The sequence below is a fragment of the Gymnoscopelus microlampas genome, assembly GCF_963454915.1.
Source record: "Gymnoscopelus microlampas genome assembly, chromosome: 11".
NCBI lineage: Eukaryota > Metazoa > Chordata > Actinopteri > Myctophiformes > Myctophidae > Gymnoscopelus > Gymnoscopelus microlampas.
Window position 1 is genome coordinate 51,137,010 of NC_139948.1, and position 21,569 is coordinate 51,158,578.

The following is a 21,569-nucleotide window of genomic DNA, read 5'->3' on the forward strand; positions in this document are numbered from 1 at the left end:
TTGGGATGCCAAAAAAAGCAGCTAAACGGCTTGCAAAATGATGTGGAATCTCTTCTACTATTGGTAGCCGCCAAATATGGCGAAGACGCTGTTATTTGTACCCCTGAAAGGTGGGGGGGTATATGTCCATGATTTGGTAACTGTACATTTTTTACAGCACCTTGTAATATTTGTGTCCTTGCATTGTATTTCTTATGTGGACATAAATACATTATTTTGATTGGTTAAGCTGTTTGAAAGGTAGGGTGAGACTCCGGGTGGGGGCGTGGTCTCAGGAGCTGACAGCCATCCTCTCTGCTATGACACTGCCCCACATGGGTTATACTGTAGATACATTAGATAGATAGCTTTATTATCATTCAACAATACATAAAATGCATAACTGAATAAAATTCAAACAACAAAAAATGCACTATTCTCCCCTCTGCGCTCCTCTGTGGTCAGCACAGCAAACTGTTCGGCAGTGGGATGAAAAACGTCACAAAAAACAAACCAAAAAAAAGAACATTGAATACCCCTGCTCTGCGTCACTGTTTCTCAACCAGTGGGTCGGCACCCAAAAGCATCACAGGACCCTAATATATTGGGTCTTGACTTCTTGGTCAACACCAAAAATGTGGGTCCATTTAAAACCTGTTGAGAATCACTATTGAAGACTCAAAGAACACTGACCAGTGTAACGCTGTAAATCAGTGTTGTTATGATGCTTATGAGTGCATGTGTTGTGTGTGTGCTGTGCATCTGCACGTATAACACGTGAGTGTTATACTTAGGTCTATCCAAAACTAGATATTCAACTTGATGTTCACAGATGGAACAAGATACAGAGAGAGAGAGAGAGAGAGAGAGAGAGGGAAAACTTTATGCAAATGTATTTGTTTCCTTGTCACGCGTCCTACTCCATCACAGTTTGGTTTTCTTCCTCATACCTTCACTGTTTGTTCCCATCAGAGCTGTGACTTAATTATCGTTGCCAGTTTCCTGCTCTTTTCCACCAGTTATGTAACAACAGACATCATTTTGTTTTATTTGACGGAGGCAGAGGCAGAGCCACAGCTAGGGTAGTACTAGTGGGAACAGTGCAGTCGCACAGGGCCTCGCACTTGGGGGGCCTCGAGCCATTTTTATTTTTTGTATTATTTCTTTTACGAAAAGAAGCGCTCTTGCATTCCGCACTAGGACCATGCGGCCACTGACACTCCAGAAACAGAGGGGTGAATTGAAAAGAGGGGGAAGAGGGCGGGGAGGGCCGGGGAGAGGTTGCGTGATGGCCCAATCACATCACTTGCTCAACACGGGAGGAACGGCCCCCACCCCTCCCCTACCTGTGTGTTTTCACTGCACGCAGGGCGCTGATTTCAGTGGCTTGGCTTGCTCCGTTTCATTCAAACTCAAATCTCAGTCAGGCGGTCACGAATGCAGAGAGGCAAGAGTCAAGACACAATGCCACCAAAAAAAACGTAAGGGGGGTGCTAAAAAGCAGAGGGAGATTTTTTTTTTAATAGTTGAAGATGCCACATGTTTTACAATAAAAGACATATTTGCTACTGCTTCTGTCCCCGAAAAAGTAACTCCCCGGCCGTCCGGCCCCAGTCTGCTGCAACAACAGCAGTTAGCAGAGTGAAGCGAAGCAGGCAGACACTGCTTTCTTAAGCTAAATGAGAATAAAACAGAAGTTCTCATAATTGGTTCTAGTGAGCAGAGAGAATCAATAAGAAGTAGACTTGGTAACCTGACTGTAGAAAGAAACAAGAAAAGACTACATCTCATTAGTCCCGGATATATCTATAGGCAATAAGTTTATTAAATCAGACTGAAGAATGCCAGTTAAAACATAACTTGGATAAATTAGTTACAAAGGAGGGATATTAAGTCGAACACCTTGTTAGATACTCATTCATGGAGTACATTAGCTGCAGGATTTAAACCGGGGCTCAACAGAAGAGTGCAACGGTATGCGTTCATCCTAATGCCCAGATATGTTTGACGGTCATAGAATGCCGTGCGACTAATGTAATTCATGAATACCTTTTTGTTTGTTTGTTTGTTTGTTTTTTAGGAGTGTTCATAGTGAGGCAGATAGAACAGATAGAAAACTGGATTAACCTAGAAGATGTCGGTAGGAACTCAAAATAGTAAGGTATATATATATCGTATCGTATCGTATCGTATCGTATTTCCGGGAACCGTGCCACAAAACAAGTCTAAGTATAATGAGCAGGCCCATGAACATTAACACCTCAGTGGTATTTCCGGGAACACAGCCAAAAGAAATACGATACTGGAGAGATATAGATATATACACACGCATGTATAGACGGTAGAATTGTTAAATGCATTGGTATATTTGACTAAAAACTGTTAATATTAACTGAAAATGTTATAAAATAATGTTAGTAACTTTCTCTCTCTGTCCTCTAGAAGATCTGGGTCAGAGGGACGGTACAAAGAGACTAAGTGGAAATTACTAATGTGCAACACAACATTTTGAGACATATTTAAATAAGAATAAAGAGTAACGGAAAATGTTTCTGATTTGTTTAGGAAATCATCATATGGGAGAAAAGCTGTAAAACCACCAGACAGACAGGGAACGCAAGATTGACAAGGAATAAGTATTATCCAAATAAGCAAACCTAATACAGGAGGCGTATTGACAATAGGCTAATGGTTCTCTCTCTCTCTCTCCCTCTCGTTGTTTTTTTTCTCTCTCCTAGACGGTGTCGAATAGAAAATGTGCCAAGAATCGTCAAACAGCCCCAGAATGCAAAGGCTTCCACAAAAAGTAGGATAAGTTAATATTTACACCCAATATTGGAAGCATTCGGTGCACACATAATAGCGTAATATTTAAGGAATATATATATATAAATGTAATAAATAAAATTGTGATAAAAATAACATCTAAATTAATACATTTGGATAGGTTGTAGCCTAAGTCAAACGGCAGTTTTCCACATGCTGCCTATAGGCCCACACTATGAAATCAGATTGCCTAAAGAAAAGTGAACCTGTCTACTGCCCAACAGTACAAGGCCACATAACTCAGTAACCAGTAAGCAGCCAATAATATGCCGTTACGGACATCAGACGGAGGAGGTTCGTCTTTAGTCAAGAATCCGTCAAAAAGGGGGCTGTAAAAATAGCAAGCCCGTCACTCAAGGAGGGGGATGATTGTATGTGCACTGGGAAGGAAAGAAAGCCCAAGCAATAAGAGGGAGGGGGAAGAGGAAGGGACTGCACAACAAATGCAGGGTTCCCTGTAACACGAGGACCATGTGTTGTCCCATATGATCATGCCCAGATTCCCTGGCCACACAGAACTGCACAGACATACCTGCACAGCCACAAGGTATCCATTACGGCTGCTCAGGGTGCTCCTTCCATTCCGACATCTCACCACTCCGACTAGTGGCTTCCGCGTGCGGTTAAGGTTAGGGTTAGGGATAGGTATAGGGTTAGTCAACGTCGGAAAGGCGACATGTCGGAAAGGAGAAATGCACCCCGGCTGCTCAAAGCCGGCCTGTACTTACATACGAAAGGGACAGACAGGCTGATGAACAAGCAGCATACAGCCCAGAGTCATTTTCTAAATGGTGGACAGAAAACGGGTGTTTGAAACAACATATGATAAAGGAAAATTATGTGATTTTCATGAAATAAAGAACACTGACTAGGAGGGTACCCAATATACACAAGGAGGGTACAATGTATTGATAAAGATAATTATGATTATTGCAGTATTGTGTGTGCATTGGATATAGTGGGGCCACAAGTTTATTCAAAATAATAATAACATTAGGTAAACATCTGTGGTATGGCACACGAGCTGGAAGGGACATTGGGTTATGCTAATGGGATGATGGGGGAGAGCATATTAAAAGAGAGACCAAGAGAAAACATATATAAATAATAATAATAATAAAAAAAAAAAATATATATATATATATATATATACATATATATATATATATATATATATATATATATATATATATATATATATATATATATATATATATATATATATACAGGACATCAGATTGCAACGTATATAATGTTTTTTTTTTGTTTGTTTCTTTTGTTTTCAGTCAAATACACAATGCGGTTTAGCACAACAAAAAACTTGGATACATTAATACAAGGTCTAAGTAAAATGTTAAAAAACAGGATTCAAATCTAGAGGAGTAATTAGCCTATAAGAAATAAAATATGTCGGAAGTGCTCTGCTAACAATTCTGTAGGCACATGATGACATCAGAAGTCAGCACCTGAGCAAGGAATGATCAAGAAGTTGGTGTGGACGGGGTAATGTCTGCATTCCGACATCTCACTACTCCGACTAGTGGCTTCCGCGCGCGGTTAGGGTTAGGTATAGGGTTAGTTAACGTCGGAAAGGCGACATGACAGAAAGGCGACATGTAACCGGTGTGGACCTGTCCACCGTCAGGCGTTCGGGTTGGGGACAGCGAGATGATGAGAGATATCCCCATTTGCAAAAAAACAAAGGACATCACGTGGACAAAAAAATTGTCACGCATCTAGGCTCCTCAAAGCCCCACCAAAGGCCGAGAGTGGAGACTAAAAAAGAGAATGAATGGTGGAATGTGAAAACAACAGTCGGGACGACCGTTGTCAACAGAACTATGGCACTTCAATCACAAAATAATCAAAACGAAGATAACGAGGGGATAAAATATGCAAGGGAACAGTAAAAATCTCAGACCATCGACCTGCAAAGAAGGTGATTGCCAGGGGCATCCGCTGGCCTAGCGGTCCAGGCGCATACCATATATGCTGGTGATCCAGCTTGACAGCGTCAGCGTGTCGCGGGTTCGACTCCCGATCCCGATGACCTTTGCTGTATGTCACCCCCCCATCTCTCTCCCCATTTCCTGTCAGCCTACTATCCTATCAATAAAAGCAGAAAAAGCCCCCCCCAAAAAAAAAAAAAATGTGATTGCCATTGTGACAAATGTGGCGAAAAATAATTTAGCCAAGGAGGGAAGGGATAGTCAAGAAATTAAGAGATAGTCAAGATTTTTTTTAATATTTGAAGTAAAAACATAAACCAAGAGGGACATCACACAACATTTAGGGTCACAGAAAAAAAGGCCCAAACAAGTTAAAGTTTGTATTGCTTTACATTAATTACTCAAGGAGTGTAAATGGCTAAAAAATATTAATGAAGAGTTATTAAGGTTTAAGTCTCAGCCAAATGTTATCTTAGGAATCAAAGAGGAGCTTGAATGTATTGAAAATATGTACACCAATTCTGTAAAAACACAGCACTGTTTAAAAGGATTGTAAAAACATCCTGCAAAAAATGTAGACATTTTAAGCTTAGAAAAAAGTGAAGCGGGAATTGAAATTTCTGTAATTGTAATAATGTATTAGACACAAATTCTGTAACAAAAAATGGTATAACTGTGCAAAGAATATTGAACTAAAGAATGAGATGACTAAAGCCCACCCTATGCAGATGATCAAACTCGGTAACAAACGCCTAACTCAACCATGGTAAGGTAATCCGTAGGTTAGGTAATGTTGAGTAAGGTAAAGTAATGCCCTAGGGCAAAGGTAAAACACACAAGCCTCAATTGGCTGATTGTGAAAAAGAGTTTTGTCGGCAAGGAGTCCAAAGTAAGAAACAGCAGTTATCAGAATTGAAACGGTTTTAAATGCTAAACCATGGGAAATGGTGCAAAAAGTACCAATGAGAAAAGATTGTTCTCATAAATTGCTTAAGCATATATATATATCCATAGGTTACACACTGTTAAGAGTCGGAAGGAGGGTATGTAATGATCTTTTGGTATTATATATGAAGTTTACCACTTTTTGAGTGTATTAGTAGAGAGCTAGGGAAAAGGCCTTGTCAGAGACAAGGTGATAGAAGAACAATCAGAGGCAGGAGAGTTTGCAAACTGACACTCTAAACTCTCACCCAGTCAGTTCAGCTAGATAGCATACCTGGAGCTATTTAAAGACTCATTGCAAAATACACCTACAGTAATTAAGAGAAGACACTGGCCCACGAGGGAAGCATTGCACATGGATTGAAATGTTCAAGGCCTCTGAGGCTGGCAACAAATCTAATCACATCATAAGACTGGCCCTTATGGTCAGAAGACTTGCGTGGGTTAGGTTACAGGTCGGCTGTGACAGTACCATCTTAGGTATGATGCTGGGCAAGTAGACCTAAAACTGACTGGTTGCCTCCCACCTGGCAGAAGGGTATGAGACTGGGCAAAGGTAGATATTCATTAGTCATCTGATGTATATTAATAACTCGATATAAAGCTATAGAGGACAAACGTCTCAGCTATCAATGATGTAACAAATACTTTAACCTGTCATATCCACTATAAAAGAAACCACTGTACAGGAGAACTTTAGCTCATTCTGCAGACTGGACGCGTCCTCTCCACTGCTAACCCTTGACCGCTATACCGCTCTGTGTGACTGCAAACAATAAATTGTTCGTCTGCTACTACATGGTCCGTGGGTGTGTCCATATTTCAACGCAAATAAACCACAGAATCATGTTCAACCCAGATTTGGCACAACAAAGGGAATGAACTCGTTCTCATGCTATTCATCAAAAATGTGGAATGCCCTAACAAAAGGAGTAAAGGAGTGTAAAACCCTACTCACTTTCAAAACTGCCATAATATAGTAACATAGTAGCTGATATACTGGTGGGGGTCAATGTTAAGTCAACTTGTTTATACCCCACAAAGATGTCCGCCGCTACCAAATGACACTTGTTGACGCCCCTTCAGGATTTTTGGCACGCACTATATACCGTAACATGGAGAAATAATATCAATTAATTACCAGTCAGTCAGCTATGCAGTGTCTTTAGTGTTTGTTCTTGATTGGTAACCACTGATGCACTGGGCCTGCATTCAGGCCCTGACTCCCACTGATGCACTGGGCCTGCATTCAGGCCCAGACTCCCACTGATACACTGGGCCTGCATTCGGGCCCTGACTCCCACAGCCTCCTGACCAGCCTGGAGGACACTATGGTATTGAACACAGAGCTGTAATCCACCAACAGCATCCTCACATCCTCCTCCTCCAGGTGGTAGAGAGTGGTGTGAAGGACGGGGTTGAAGGGGTCCTCTGTACTGTTAGCACCATATGCAGGGTATCGAGGGTGTATGCGGCAGATTAGAGCAATTAATGCCAGCGTAATTTGGGACTATCACCCAAGCTCTTTACACGACCGGGTGTGACGAATGAAGGATGTCAAAATCTCCGGTGAGAATAGTTGACAACAAAACATTTGCAGTGTGTGGATGTTCTCATGACACAAACCATTCCAAAGAATATAATAGACTTCATGTATAAAGTATTACCGATGTCCACAGCGTTTTGGTGCCCAGTATTTCCAGTGCCCACTTTGTTTTGGTGCCCAGAATTACCAAGTGCCCACTCTGTTTTGGTGGCCAGTATTTCCAGTGCCCACTGTTTTGGTGCCCAGTATTTCCAGTGCCCACTGTTTTGGTGCCCAGACTTACCAAGTGCCCACTCTGTTTTGATGGCAACTCTTAATGTGTTCGTTGAAGGTGTTTCTAATCTTCAGATTGAATGAATCGTCTGTCTCACATTTACTCCATATGTTCAGTGTAGCTGCCTGTCTATCAGACTGCCTGTCTATCATACTGCCTGTATATCAGACTGCCTGTCTGTCACACTGCTTGTATATCAGACTGCCTGTCTATCACACTGTCTGTCTTATCAGACTGCCTGTCTATCACACTGCCTGTCTATCACACTGCCTGTATATCAGTGTTTCTTCTGCTTCATTCTGTCATTTGGTTGACGTTGATAAAAGTGGCCACTAGATGCCACTATAGGCCAATTTATTAATACAAAGTGCTGCTATGTATGCCTTGCAGTGACCTTACATGAACTAAGACACAATAGTTTGCCATTCTGACACTGTATTGACAACACAGTATTGAGTCAGTGTCTTCCTAACTACCAGTGGAAGTCCTTTAGTTAGTTTAGCACAGGGAGTCTCCAACATCCCCAGGATGTCCAGGTCCTTCATGAAGTAAATAACAGTCTCATTTTCATGTTGTAAACACACACTTTTCCACCAGCATGGTCTTTACATCTTGAAAGCACCTGGTTTACAGCATAAATCAAACATGTAATTTTAAACTAAAATTGTCTGGTTTTGTTGGTAGCAATATTTCTAAAAAGAAAATCCAAAATGGCTTCCAGCATACATCCATCATGGTGGCAGTGAGAGCAGAGCAGTAGCAGGGAGGGGCTTTGCAGATTGGACTGGAAGCATGTGAAAGAATCAGTTCTCCATTTGACAGGCTGAACTATACATAGGCAGCCTATCTGACACACAAACTATTTGGTCAAACACATTGTATTCATTACTATTTGCAAAAAAACAACTTTGTCAGACAATGAAGCGTCGCAGTGGAGGTACAACAACAGAGAATGAGCCGACCAGGTGAGTGAAAATCAACAGGCCTTTGGCAAATAGACTTCTGATTTGAAAGCACATGTTCGAGCCATTCTGATCTAGGAAACCTTTGAAATGATGTTACATTATAATATGATCAATACAATAATTAGGTACCCACTCCTTTGGAGTGTTTCTGTCACTGTGCATTTGTACATAGGCCTATGTGAAATGTGTCCTCTTAATTTACCCATCCTATATCTATATCAGGAGTGGTGAGCACTATCAGTACAATGCTGGGAGCATTTAGGGGTTAAAGTGTCTTGCTCTGCATGCAGGGACACTTTGACACATAGACCAGGGCCAGGACACAAACCTTCTGTTTACTAATATCACTGGGTATAGATATTAGTCTGGAACTTTGGTGTTGAAGATTCATTTACAAACGGATTACAAACGGATTCAAATGTCACAGCAAAAATGTCCCACTTTGAATAGTGGGCTCTGATTGGTCAACCACAACTGGGGTGAGCGAAATGTAATTCAAACTGAGGAGTGTCAGACCAATCTGCCCAGGGCTTCTTTTTTTTGTTTATTGCTGTGGCAGATTCGTCTACTCTCTACCACTCAGCTGTGGACGCCCTCAAGGCTGTTGGGTGTTTTTTAGCCAAACATGCACCAACTCATTGAGCTGACAGAATAGGGTGGGATGAACATTATACAAACAACATCAACCTTATTCTGAATTATTTAAAACCCTTGTCACAGCCCGGTAACGTTTTTACTTTGATATGTCCATGGTTGTGCTATGTTTAGTTACTCGCTTGCCAGTGGCCATTTATTCATCTGGTGTTATGTTCTGTTCCTCAGAATCACACCGGATCAAAACACAACACAGTGTTATGGTAAGATCAGTATTGTGCCACAACACTTTGACTAATTCACTAAAGTTTATAAATCAATAAAGACATTTAGAAACAAGACCAGGAGACCTGGTTCTGCCAGACCCAGAATAAATTCCTAGTACGCAAAAATTCAGGCCGAAATTCAGGCCGGACTTCGCATGACGTGTCAGCCTGTGTCCCTTTTATGCCCATGTATGGAGAAAAGAGGGACAGACGAGGTCCCTTTTATGCCCATGTTTGTATGAAAGGGGGACAGACAAAGCCTCATGTAGGCCGACCCCCTGGGTCTGGCAAAAAGGTTATATTAATCTAGCATGTTTCACAATGTCACCCATTTAGGGCAGGAATCCCTATTTGTAACTATGCCTTTCTTTCAATCTGGGAACTCCTTTTGGGGTTGTTGTTGCTATGTACAGTATATAGCAACATGTTTTTTTGGTAATGTTTGAATAAATATTTGAAGTTTTTCAGATAACTCAGGATTTAGAAGGCATTAGAATCGGCCTCAGGTCTAAATGAGTTAACCAGTCTGGAGACAGACAGAACAATGTCTTGCCTGTAGTCTTTTGCAAATGTTTTGGGTATTATCAGTCAATATTGTTTCATTATCGCCAGCTGTCCATTCAGCTATTGCAAAATTGCACGCAGAGAAAGTTTTGTACTTAGAGCCTCCTCAACAGTGTGACAACAATGATTAAAAACAGATTCAGATTCCAAATAGTCATAATGAAATGAAAATAGCACATTTGTTTGAAGAATGTAATGTAATTCTCTCTCTCTCTCTCTCTCTCTCTCACACACACACACACACACACACACACACACACACACACACACACACACACACACACACACACACACACACACACACACACACACACACACTAAACAATGTGATAATATTGACCGTCTGACTAGTCTAACTCTGAGGTGAAGGCTTATCGTGGCTATTGTTCTTGGGGTGATAATTAATGGCTACTGGCGAAGGAATTCACACATTTCAACGACCTGCCATTCACTTCATTGAACGTAGGTCACTGCTTGAGTACTTTATTCATAGGTTTTCAACTGGTGGTCCGTGGACCACTGGTGGTCCGTGAAGGTATTGCATGTGGTCCCTGACCATGCATTTAGTTAGTTTAGTTAGTGAAGATTTGTATTTTATTTTATCGACCGCTTGATGGGAAACAGTGCAGTACGTATAATGATGCGTCAATGTTATCAGTTACTGGGAAATCTGATGTGAAGAACTTCCACAGAAATGGGAGTTAGAATCTCAAGGGAAACTGTACCGGATTGTCTGGTTGTGTCACCATTATTAGGAAATGTGCTCATAAACAATCGCATGTGTCTGCTCGCTCATACTAAAGTTGCCGTTAAGGACTTGATTTAATTCACCTCAAATTAACAAATTAAATTAGGTCCTTAACAGTCATCATTTAATTTCAAGCTTTTCCCCCCACACCACACCCATATCACCCCTTCCAACACAATGGTGGTCCCCAGGTTGATTCTTAGATGGGGTGGTGGTCCCTGGTTCATAATCAGTTGAAAACCCCTGCTTTATTAGTATTCAAATTGCACGTCATAGCACAGCAAAATCTTGAATTTTCAATACAGTTTGTGTCTTCAATGCCAAATTAATACTATTCTGTAATAGATACAGGAAGGCTCGCTGTTAACACTGCTATTATATCTGATAAGCCTAACCAGCATTTATTTATAATAATCCTTGCACTTCTATGGTAATATATATTTTTTTAAATGCATCCAAGGCCAAAAGCAGCTCCGAAGTGGTTGAGTTACAGAGTGATTAACATTAGAAACAGTAGAAAATCAGTACAAAGCATATTGTAAGTGTACTCAGTGTTACTGTGAAACCGGGCCTGAGTGGGCCTGGCCGAGTTTGTGCGGGGCAGATTTTTTTTTACATTAATTAATTATACTCGCATGCGTGCCGTGCGTGTGGGAGGAACTGGGGGGTAATTGTTATAGTATACCCTCCAAGGAAATCTAGAACACACCACAGGGTTTAAACCTGATTAGAAGTATCCATGTAAACGCAGCTAGTGAGCTGTATTTACAAGAGAACTTAAAAGAGTACCTGTCTTCTTCAGGCTCTCCACCACATCAGCCAACATGGTGTTCTTCTTCAGAACAGGTCTTGTGATGAAGGTGTCTGCACTGTGGACAGCTGAACCTCCCTCTCTGATCATCCTGGTTCCAGAATCCCTCGATACACCTCCTGTCTGTGTCCACAGGGAACAGTCACTGGATCCTTCAGTAGATCCGTCAGATCCGACAGATTGAACAACACAACTGTTCCTGGTCCACTTCAACTCCCTGCTGTGCCATGTTAGTACGTCTGACTGACTAACTTACGACTCAAGGGTAGTTTGGCTTTATATCCTCAGAAATCACATGACGTGGGAGACGTGGGAGGTGTGTGTGTGTGTGTGTGTGTGTGTGTGTGTGTGTGTGTGTGTGTGTGTGTGTGTGTGTGTGTGTGTGTGTGTGTGTGTGTGTGTGTGTGTGTGTGTGTGTGTGTGTGTGTGTGTGTGTGTGTGATGTAGGACAGTGTTTCCCAACCTTTTTGGTGCCTATAGCCACACCTGGCATAGCCAAAAGATCCAAGGGCACACCTAGATATACGGTGTGAACACATATACATATACACATTAAACGTGGGTCAGTGCTGACCCGAGGAGTTTGATTTCACCTTACAAGAGTAAAACTTCTTTGTACTAAACCCAATATACTTCTAAAAACACAACATCCAAACATTTATGACAGCACTCACTCAACAAATAACTTTGAAAAGAAAAAAAAGGAAAGAGACAGTGTCTTTGTTTGAAACTTCAGTCCTTTTTTAGAAAAATACTTTAAAACTCAATAAAAAGATTTGTAAAAATAAAATAAAAAATTAGGCCACAATACAACTCTACAAAAGTCTTAGTGTGAAACTTGAGCTTGTATCGCTGAACGCAGAGTTTGTATCCTGGTTGAGAATGATGACAAGCACACACAGAGCTCCCAGTTGCCCACTGCAGACTGATACCAAAACACAGTCGCCCACCTGGTATTCCTAAACGTAACCTCAGTAAACTATATCTAAACCTAACCTTATTCCTAAACGTAACATCAGTAAAGCTATGCCTAATCCTAAACTTTTTTTCTAACCTTATCCTCAGTGAAACAAATACAAGAACTGCAGGTCCACGAAAACAAATGGGGGTATCGTGCATTGGGGCGAGACTTTCGCTTACCCCAGTCAGTCAACGTCGCAGGCTCGCAGCAGCCGTGGAGTAATTAAACACAACAAACCACGGATTACGTTCACACTAACACCCTGTAGCCATTTAGAAGCACTTTATAAGAAATCTAACACGTATGTTGATTTAACGCTATCTACAAGCTTATCTTTTTAGCCTATAATGACATGCCCAAAATTGGGATGTCAGGGTTAAAGTGGTAGCTATACTTTCAAAAACCTGGAGACTGGGAAGTTATCCACTGTATACTGGCAGGTGGCAGTCCTGAGACAGGCATTAAATGTGGCATCATGGTCAAGTATATTCCATGTTTGGGATTTCAATAATTGGGTCTTATCAGTACAGACACTTTCATCTTACATCGCAGGAGCAAAAGGGCCATACTTGCGGACAGGAAGAGATTAAGTTCTACCAGCTAAACTCGTTTTTTGTGTGTCAACTTTAAGAGTTGTGGTTTCCATTAAGGTGAACAGGTACTAGCTATGTTGATGAGAAAGTTAAAGGTATGCCGAATCGAACTATGGAAAATTACTTGAGAGTCAAAACAGATAATTGTGTACAGTAAACGATGAGTGATTCATAAAGGTCATGGCAGAATTGAAAGGAATGCAGTGTCACAATGGTTTAATGCAAAGGTGCCTAGCTTTGATCAGAGGTGAGGAGGATGTCTGATGCTGAGGCTGTGGATCAAGGGTTTCCATGGATTATGATTGTGGAGTGTTACTATGGTTATTGTTAGGTCTAAAACCATAGATATAGAAACCTAGATACCTCATTGGCCTCTGCAGTTCATTGTAGCGACTGGTATCTCAATACAAGGCTCTTCCGCAGGGCTGTTTGACTACTGACTAATCACATCGCGTTAACTACTGGCCAATCACAGCGCGTCTAACTGACTAGTTGCTGCGTGGCTCCCTCTTAAGAAAAGACCCGCCCCACCTGCCTCTGATTGGCCTACCGAACGCCCCCTTATGTGACGCACGAGGAAGTTTCCTGCTTGCCCTGCTGAAGCGGAAGGAAGTGGAAGGATAGCCCTGCAAAACAAGGAAGCGCGCCCGAGATACGAACGCTTCCGAGCCGAAGGAGGCGTCTACCTTTATATGTCTATGTCTAAAATGTACTGTATTTTTTGGACAATATTGATATATATGTTTAAATCGGCCATTGTATCCTATTTTAGTGTGCCATCTCTGCATAACTCAAGTTTGCCTACCAATCCTATGATTTTATTACGTTCAAGGTGGTCCGGAACTAATCCTAGTATTAGTTCTCTCCTTTCCTCTAGAGACTGCATGTGTTTTGAGTTGTACAGAGCACAGGCCCTCCAAGATCACTGATTATCTCTGGATGAATACAATAGCTCATTTGAGTTAACTTGGCCATCTATGACAAAGCCACACAGGGCCGTGGGAAGACTTGAGCCTCTTTTTTTCCACATCAGAAGTTTGCAGGTCAAAGGCCACATCTTTGTTCAGTGCCTCACAGTTCAGTTCTATTAAACGGTGGGCAATGGTTCCATCTCATGGGGGGTCATACAACCTGGCGTTATGACTGCAAGCACACACTGTATAATAACCATGTTTAATGTTATCAAAATTACCTCACTGCACACTGGCCTCAATGTAATGAAATACGGTCTGCTCACAGGACATGGTATTAAGCCTATAGCAACATCTATTTCTTTGTATTTTATTTTTGTTTTGTAATTTCCCATAACGTTGTGCTTGTCTGTGAATGAGAGAGGCTAATGAAGCCTATAACTTAAAGGAGTAGTTCACCCAAAAAATTACTTATTTTCTATCAATTATATACAACATGAAGCCTCAATTACTCAATTCATCGAGACATTTAATGACAGATAATATACAATACTATGCAAAACATCATATTAACAGTTTAAACATAATTTAAACAGTCCACTCTGCACAACACTCCACACTCATAAACCGTGGAAACCCTTGATCCACAGCCTGGGGGTCCGCAATCACCATCAGACCTCCAGCTTTGCTCTCACCTCTGATCAAAGCTAGGAGTCCTTGCATGAACCTAGCCTTGACACTGCATTCCTTTAAATCCTGTCATGCCCTTTATCCTTATCTAATCACTCATCGTGTACGTACAGGTACATGATGTTTTTGACTGTAATCTTTCTTTTTCCATTGTTCCATGGGCATACCTTACACCGCAACTATGCAAGGTCTAAGACTGTCTCATCGTGATAAAAGATTTCTCATCAAGATGTCACCAACTATCGAAGCTACCTCACCAAACAAAGAAAATAGTTTTGGTTTGAGAACTGGTAGAACTTGATCTCGTCCTGACTCAAGTAACACAGTCCTCTGAAAAGCAAGCAATCTCTAATCTCTAAAACCATATGACACACAGAGTCACGCACCCTCTCACCTCTGCACCTAAATGGCCCTTTGCTCATGTAATGCGATGTAAGCACTAACCCCACTGAGCATTTTTCGGGCTATTAGACTTCTAAAATATGTCTAAGGGCTATTCGATTGTTAAGACGTGACGTTGCGCCCCGCTAGAATAACTTCCGGGTCCAAGTGTTTTAATGTTAATAATAATAATGTTAAATCATAATAATAAATAAATACTTTGTACTTCTATGATATTGGCCGGGTTTCCCAAAGAGCTCGTGCGTAGAGCATCGTCGCAGGTCCGACGACGGGTCTAACGTGTGACGTCACATGCTTCGCAGTACCATAGCAGGCACGTAGATTTCAGGTCATGCGTGGCCGTACGCAGCTTGCGCAAGCGTCTCCTACACAGCTGGGACTCGGCCAAACCTACGCTCTACCCTCATTAGTAGCAGGTGGTTGTGCCCCTGCGTGCCATCTAAACTGGCTGCGTGTGTGGTAAAAGTACATTCGTGAGACAGAATGCGCGCAGCATACTCCCCGCCCACAGTAGGAGGGGAGTACTGTCCTACGAAGCATTTTGTAACTAGCGCCCTGGGCCGCCTGTAACACCCATCGTTCTATGAAATCTATGAAAAGACCGACACACACACACACACACACACACACACACACACACACACACACACACACACACACACACACACACACACACACACACACACACGTGTGTATGTATATATATATATATATATATATATATATATATATATATATATATATATATATTACGGCCGGGCCGGGCCGGTGCGTAAAAGGGCGAGCGGCTGCAGTGCTTCGTCCTCTATGCATGAACCCGAAGTTTACAAATCGTACTCTCACGGATGATCCGATCATCTAATAAAAATATTAAGCACATGCCAAGTTAACTAAAGGTATATAAATGATGCTGAGCTAAATATGTTTCCTTAATTTCGAAGTTTTATAGTTAAACGTTATGATGAAAGTGCAGTTCCTCTCACAAAGTGACAGCTGTTGCGCTCGGCGAGCGCAACAGCTCGCCATGTTTATGAATGGTTAAAACATCTTTTGAAAATAGCAGATCTACAAGCTTGTGACACGTTGTGAGCTTGTAGATCTGCTATTTTCAAAAGATGTTTTAACCATTCATAAACATGGCGAGCTGTTGCGCTCGCCGAGCGCAACAGCTGTCACTTTGTGAGAGGAACTGCACTTTCATCATAACGTTTAACTATAAAACTTCGAAATTAAGGAAACATATTTAGCTCAGCATCATTTATATACCTTTAGTTAACTTGGCATGTGCTTAATATTTTTATTAGATGATCGGATTATCCGTGAGAGTACGATTTGTAAACTTCGGGTTCATGCATAGAGGACGAAGCACTGCAGCCGCTCGCCCTACCCAAAATAACAGATCTGCAAGCTATCAACACGGCATGTCGCAGTGTGTTTGTTGTATATATGTCTGTTTTTTGGGGGAGGCGTCGCCCGTTACGCGTTAAGCTGTCAATCATGCAGGGGGACGCCCCCTCTATCCTCTGAATTTTTTTGAACGGCGAACAATGGCCGCAGTGTTTATTTAAGATCATTGAAATGTCACCTTAAAAAAATGCATTTTAATACATTACAGAATGTACCTATAAAAATGTAAGTGTCCAATTCATATAAAGGTAAGTTAGATAAAGGTGTGACTTTATCTTAGTATTTTTGCAAAATCCTGTATATATAGATATATGTATGCAAAGGGTGTTTAAACTATAGTAGGATAGCACTACGTAGTTGACGTAGGCTTTACGTAGGCTACGTCCAGGATCTCTTCACGTGCATGCTGTCTCACGAATGTAGTTTTAGCACAGACGAAACGGAACCTACGAAGATGGTGTCTACTGAAGCCAATTTAGATGAGACGTTGGGCACACACAGCTGCTACTAACGAAGATAGTGCGCAGCGGGGTTGCTACTGCGCAGATGCGTGGAGGCACCTACGCAGCTTCTAGGCTACGCAGGAGCTCAAATTCGTTTGGGAAACGCGGCCATTAGCATTAAGACCCTTATTAACCCTCAATGGTTCATTTCTGAAAAAGGAGGTTATTGTAAAAAGATTTACGGGTTCCAACATGTTGTTTACAATGAAGAGTGGACGGCGCTGGTGCCTTTTGGACCCGGACGTGACATCGGACTACAAAATTACGTCAGACTTAAGAACCGAATAGGCTAAAACAGGGTTATAATTGGTCTAACATTGAAGTTTTTTTAGCGGTCTAGGCTTAGCCTAGACGTTGATTAGCTGTTTTTAAAGCGTCTATTTATAGACCGTCTATATTATAGCTGTTGAAACACTTTTTTAAAGTGATATACTGTATGTCATAGCAGTGACTGAGATGTAGTGGAATAGAAGTAAAAGTACTGGAAATTGGAAATACTCTAGTAAAGTAAAAATACGTCAAATCTTTACTTAGGTACAGTACTTGAGTAAATGTAATTAGTTACTTTACACCACTGTTGTTCTATGAATCTAATTATTTAACCACCCACTTCAAATTGAATTATTCTACTTAAAATGGTTTATTATTATTATTATTATTATTATTATTATTATTATTATTATTACAAATTGCATTGTTTGTTTTTAATGTCAATAATTAAAGTAACTATTCTTCTTAATACATTTTTAAAGTTTGCCACCCCTGATTTACCTGCTTGAGACTGACCATTTGTTTGTTACACTTTAGGCTCTGCTCCATAGTGACTCTGCTCTCCTGTGTTGTGCCTTCCACATGGGTTTTGTACAATAGTCAGACAGAGGTAATTGTCATTATTTTTGTTTGTATATAATGGATCTGTTTTACAGTGTATTGTTTATTTTGTAGACACTTGACTGCCACTGCTGTTTTGTTATGTTTGGGTTTTGTTCATTCATAATTGTTATTTCAGTTTCATTTGTTTTGTTCACCTTTTTAGTATTAGTTGCCTTTGGCAGTGCAACATACTGTTATGCACATATTGTAAATGATTATTGTATTTCCCCCAATAACTATTTAAGCTCTTATATTGTTTTATGCTCTATTACTGTGAATAATAACCTTTTCTTCTGTGTTAACGAGTGCTGCAGGTGGAGCACGTGGCCTTCTGACGGGTTAGGTGTCTATAGGCTCACAGCAGTGATTCCCCCTCGCTCATTGGTATTTTGCACTCAACCTTCTTTGCATGCTTTTAGCTTTAATGTATTAAGGTGTGTGTGTGTAGAGCACCTAGTCGTGTAAGGCCATAGTTCCCCTCCGTTCCTTGTGGCTACGGCCTACCATCCTGTATACTCCCTTTTCCTTCTCTCATTGCAGTTTTTTTTTATCTAGTTTGTATCTAGAGTATATAGTTTATATTTTTATATGATCTTTGAACTATGCTATCTAATAATGTGCTTTTTTAATGATTAACTGTTTAATAAAAAACATTGTAATCTTGGGGGGAAATCCTTGACTCAGTCCATTTATTGTCACATATGGTATTAAGAATATTAAAGTGTCTGATTAAGTTAAAACTTCTAAACCAAACCTGGGCCACGGCCGATACATGTATATACTGTACAATCCTGTCCCCTCATACAAGTCGGGAGGAATTCAGTCATTTTTCATATTCCTATCTATCTGTCTCGTCAGTGTTGCCTGAGCCTGTCGACAACAGAAAAGGTGATATGGTGTTTTCGCTCTTGATGCTGATAATAAATGGATTTGCTGCCGAGTGTAGGGACATAATGATAAAGAGAAGCTCTCTGGTAAACAACAGACCACGCTGCTCCTGTGTGATAACAATCACACACTAATATCTATTCATGTTCTATGTCCTTTAACACGGTGTACACCACGAGACAGAGATAACCTATCTGACAGCGCAGGTCACTGACAGCGTTGCCATGTCTGCTTATTATAAGCTCGTAAATATTGGTAGTTGTGGGCTTGGTTCTAAAGTGTAGTATTAGTGTATAGTGTATGAAAATATTGTGCCCGTGTGTGTGTGTGTGTGTGTGTGTGTGTGTGTGTGGCTTAGTCGCTTCATTTGGGCTTGTTTTTATAGACCTGGATTCTTGTTTCTTTCACCAAATCTAGCAACACTGGTCACCAGGACAGGAAATGTCATGAATGAGGCCCTTGGACTGTTTAAGATGTTTTTTTCTGTTAAGAGTTTGATGGCTATAATTTATACTTTGTTGCACGACCACATCACTCGACAAAAATAACACAATCTCCACTAGATGGTTGCAACATTCTGGCACCACTGACAAGATGTACAGTAAATAATTACTGCAGTGATGTGATATACTTTATATTACACTGGAGAAGCTAATATAGAATAATATTATTTCCTTGTGACTCTTTCTGTTAATTCAGTGAGTTAGTCAAAATGGCTTACTTGCAATTTAAATTTCTAACCGTAAAAAAATCTAATAACTAATCCTACTATCCTACTATCCTACTATCCTACTATCCTACTATAATTCTAGTAACCTCTGTGCGTTTGTAGTGGTGGTGGTGAAGCTACCCGGTTCTCCCCACTGGCTGGACCAATTGCTCTGATTTTGCACACAGCCATTGACCATTACCATCTGAACTTAACTGTGAAGCCCGTTTTTCAATTTCATCAAATCTCAGCTTCTTATTAGCGTTTTTGTGTCAAACACTGTCGCCATGGTTACGGGGCTGCCCAGCTATGGGACGAACTGCCTCCCGGGTTGCCAGATCATGTGCGCATATCCCCCCACGCATGCGTCGACCGGGTATGGTCTAGTTATAATAATTTTAATAAAATGATAAAATATTCCCTTGCTTTCCTTTCTCTCTGGTTTCCAAGGACCCTTTATTCAGACGCTATTTGTCATAAAACGAAACAACACAATCACATCCAGGGACAACAATGACCTCAGAACTGCACAGCTCTGCTCTCTCAAGAACCATCATCAATTAATAATAAAAAATCCACACAGTCTGCAATCTGTCAGGCTTCCATCTAACACTGTTTAGAAACTTTAGATCCATAGACAGTACCCTCATCAATATAAATGAAATGTACAGTCATGTATATCGTCTCTGTCGGGTAGATACCTCATATGTACAAAACTGTTACTTTTCAGATTTAAATTAAAAAAAAACGCTAAAATAGCTGATCAACAAGCTCAAAACGTGTTGCTACGTGCCACATTTTGAGCTTGCAGATCTGCTGTTTTTGATACTTCTGTGTGAAACTGTGGTATGATCAATTAAGTAGGACGTTAATTTATGAAAAAATCACACTCAGTGTGAAGTGAGCGGTGTGGTCATCACAGTAATGGAAGCTCACTTAAAAAAAAAATGATTTTTTTTTTAAGTGCATAGTCCTATTTATCGGTTATTAATTTCATCATGTGTCTCGCTAGCCAATCACAGTGCTGAATAGAGTCAGCCAGTAGAGTCAGCAAATCACAGTACAGCTAGGGGTGTACTAATGTAGAGGGGTGTGCTATTATGAGCCAATCACAGTACAGCGAAGGGTGTACTAATGAGGTTTCCCAACCCCACTTATAGGAGCGGCTACACCGCTCAAAAACACAAAAAAGTTGGAGATAAGAGGTTTCTGTATGGTTTACTGTATGTATCCTCAGCAGTTATCAGAGAAAGAGAGAGATTTGTCTTGTGTTTCTATTGTGTTTTCTCTCTTTCAATAACTGCCCACAGTGTGACATTAACACCTGCTGATAAATGAAAGGCTCAGTCTCTCTCATGTCCTCATTCCACTTTCATTCTGTCTGATAACAATGTTTTATTGTTGTTCTTCTCCCACTCATAGCTCTTCATCTGTCTCTCCCTGTTGAGACAGCATCACTCATTCTTCTCCTCCCTTTGTTTCTTTAACATCTCTCCTCAGTGTCTCTGATCCTCTGGTCGATTTCGTCATCAGACATGGTTATCCACTCAGGTCAGGCTGTGGACCCTTTCACCATCTACCTCGCCTCCATTATACTACCCCCTGCTCTCTCTCTCTCTCTCTCTCTCTCTCTCTCTCTCTCTCTCTCTCTCTCTCTCTTTTATTTTTTTGTGATATTTGTAAAATTGTTTTTGTATGTTTGTATAATATTATATAATATTGTTCTGTGTGAACCCCAGGAACAATAGCTGTTGCCAGGAGTAACAGCAGCAAGTAAATCCCAAATAAACAGGAACAAAATAAACGGGATGTAAAAGCTAGCTGGCTGTCTGTCTTTCTTTTCTATTTGTTTTGGGTATTAGTTGAAGAAAAATAAAAAGAACGTCTTGGTTTATCACCAGAGGCTTTTTTTAAATTCTGCCCCTTGGAAATGTTTCGGGCGGGGGTGGTGCAGTCGGTAGCAATGTCGCCTCACAGCTAGAAGGTTCTAGGTTCGATTCCCGCTGTGGGCGCTAGGGGTGTGTTCTCTCCTCCGCATCATCAGCGCCTATTGGTGGGTTGGTGAAAGGGCTGGTGAAAGGGCCTTTCTGTGAGGAGTTTGCACATTCTCCCCGCGTCTCCTAGGGTAGGTACCCTCACAAAAACATGCAGTAATCCTTGTCTCT

At 41.0% G+C, this 21,569-nt stretch overlaps 1 protein-coding gene across 1 annotated transcript in view; it reads right to left on the reverse strand.

Moving 5' to 3' along the window:
* Positions 1–11,691, reverse strand: part of LOC311055095 (interferon-induced protein 44-like) — a 47,232-nt gene extending 35,541 nt beyond the window's left edge. The window contains exon 1 of the mRNA XM_084071193.1: positions 11,446–11,691. Within this exon, the coding sequence (XP_083927319.1) occupies positions 11,446–11,557 (112 nt within the window). The 5' untranslated portion in view covers positions 11,558–11,691. The remainder of the gene's footprint in view (positions 1–11,445) is intronic.
* Between the last annotated feature and the right edge of the window lie 9,878 nt (positions 11,692–21,569).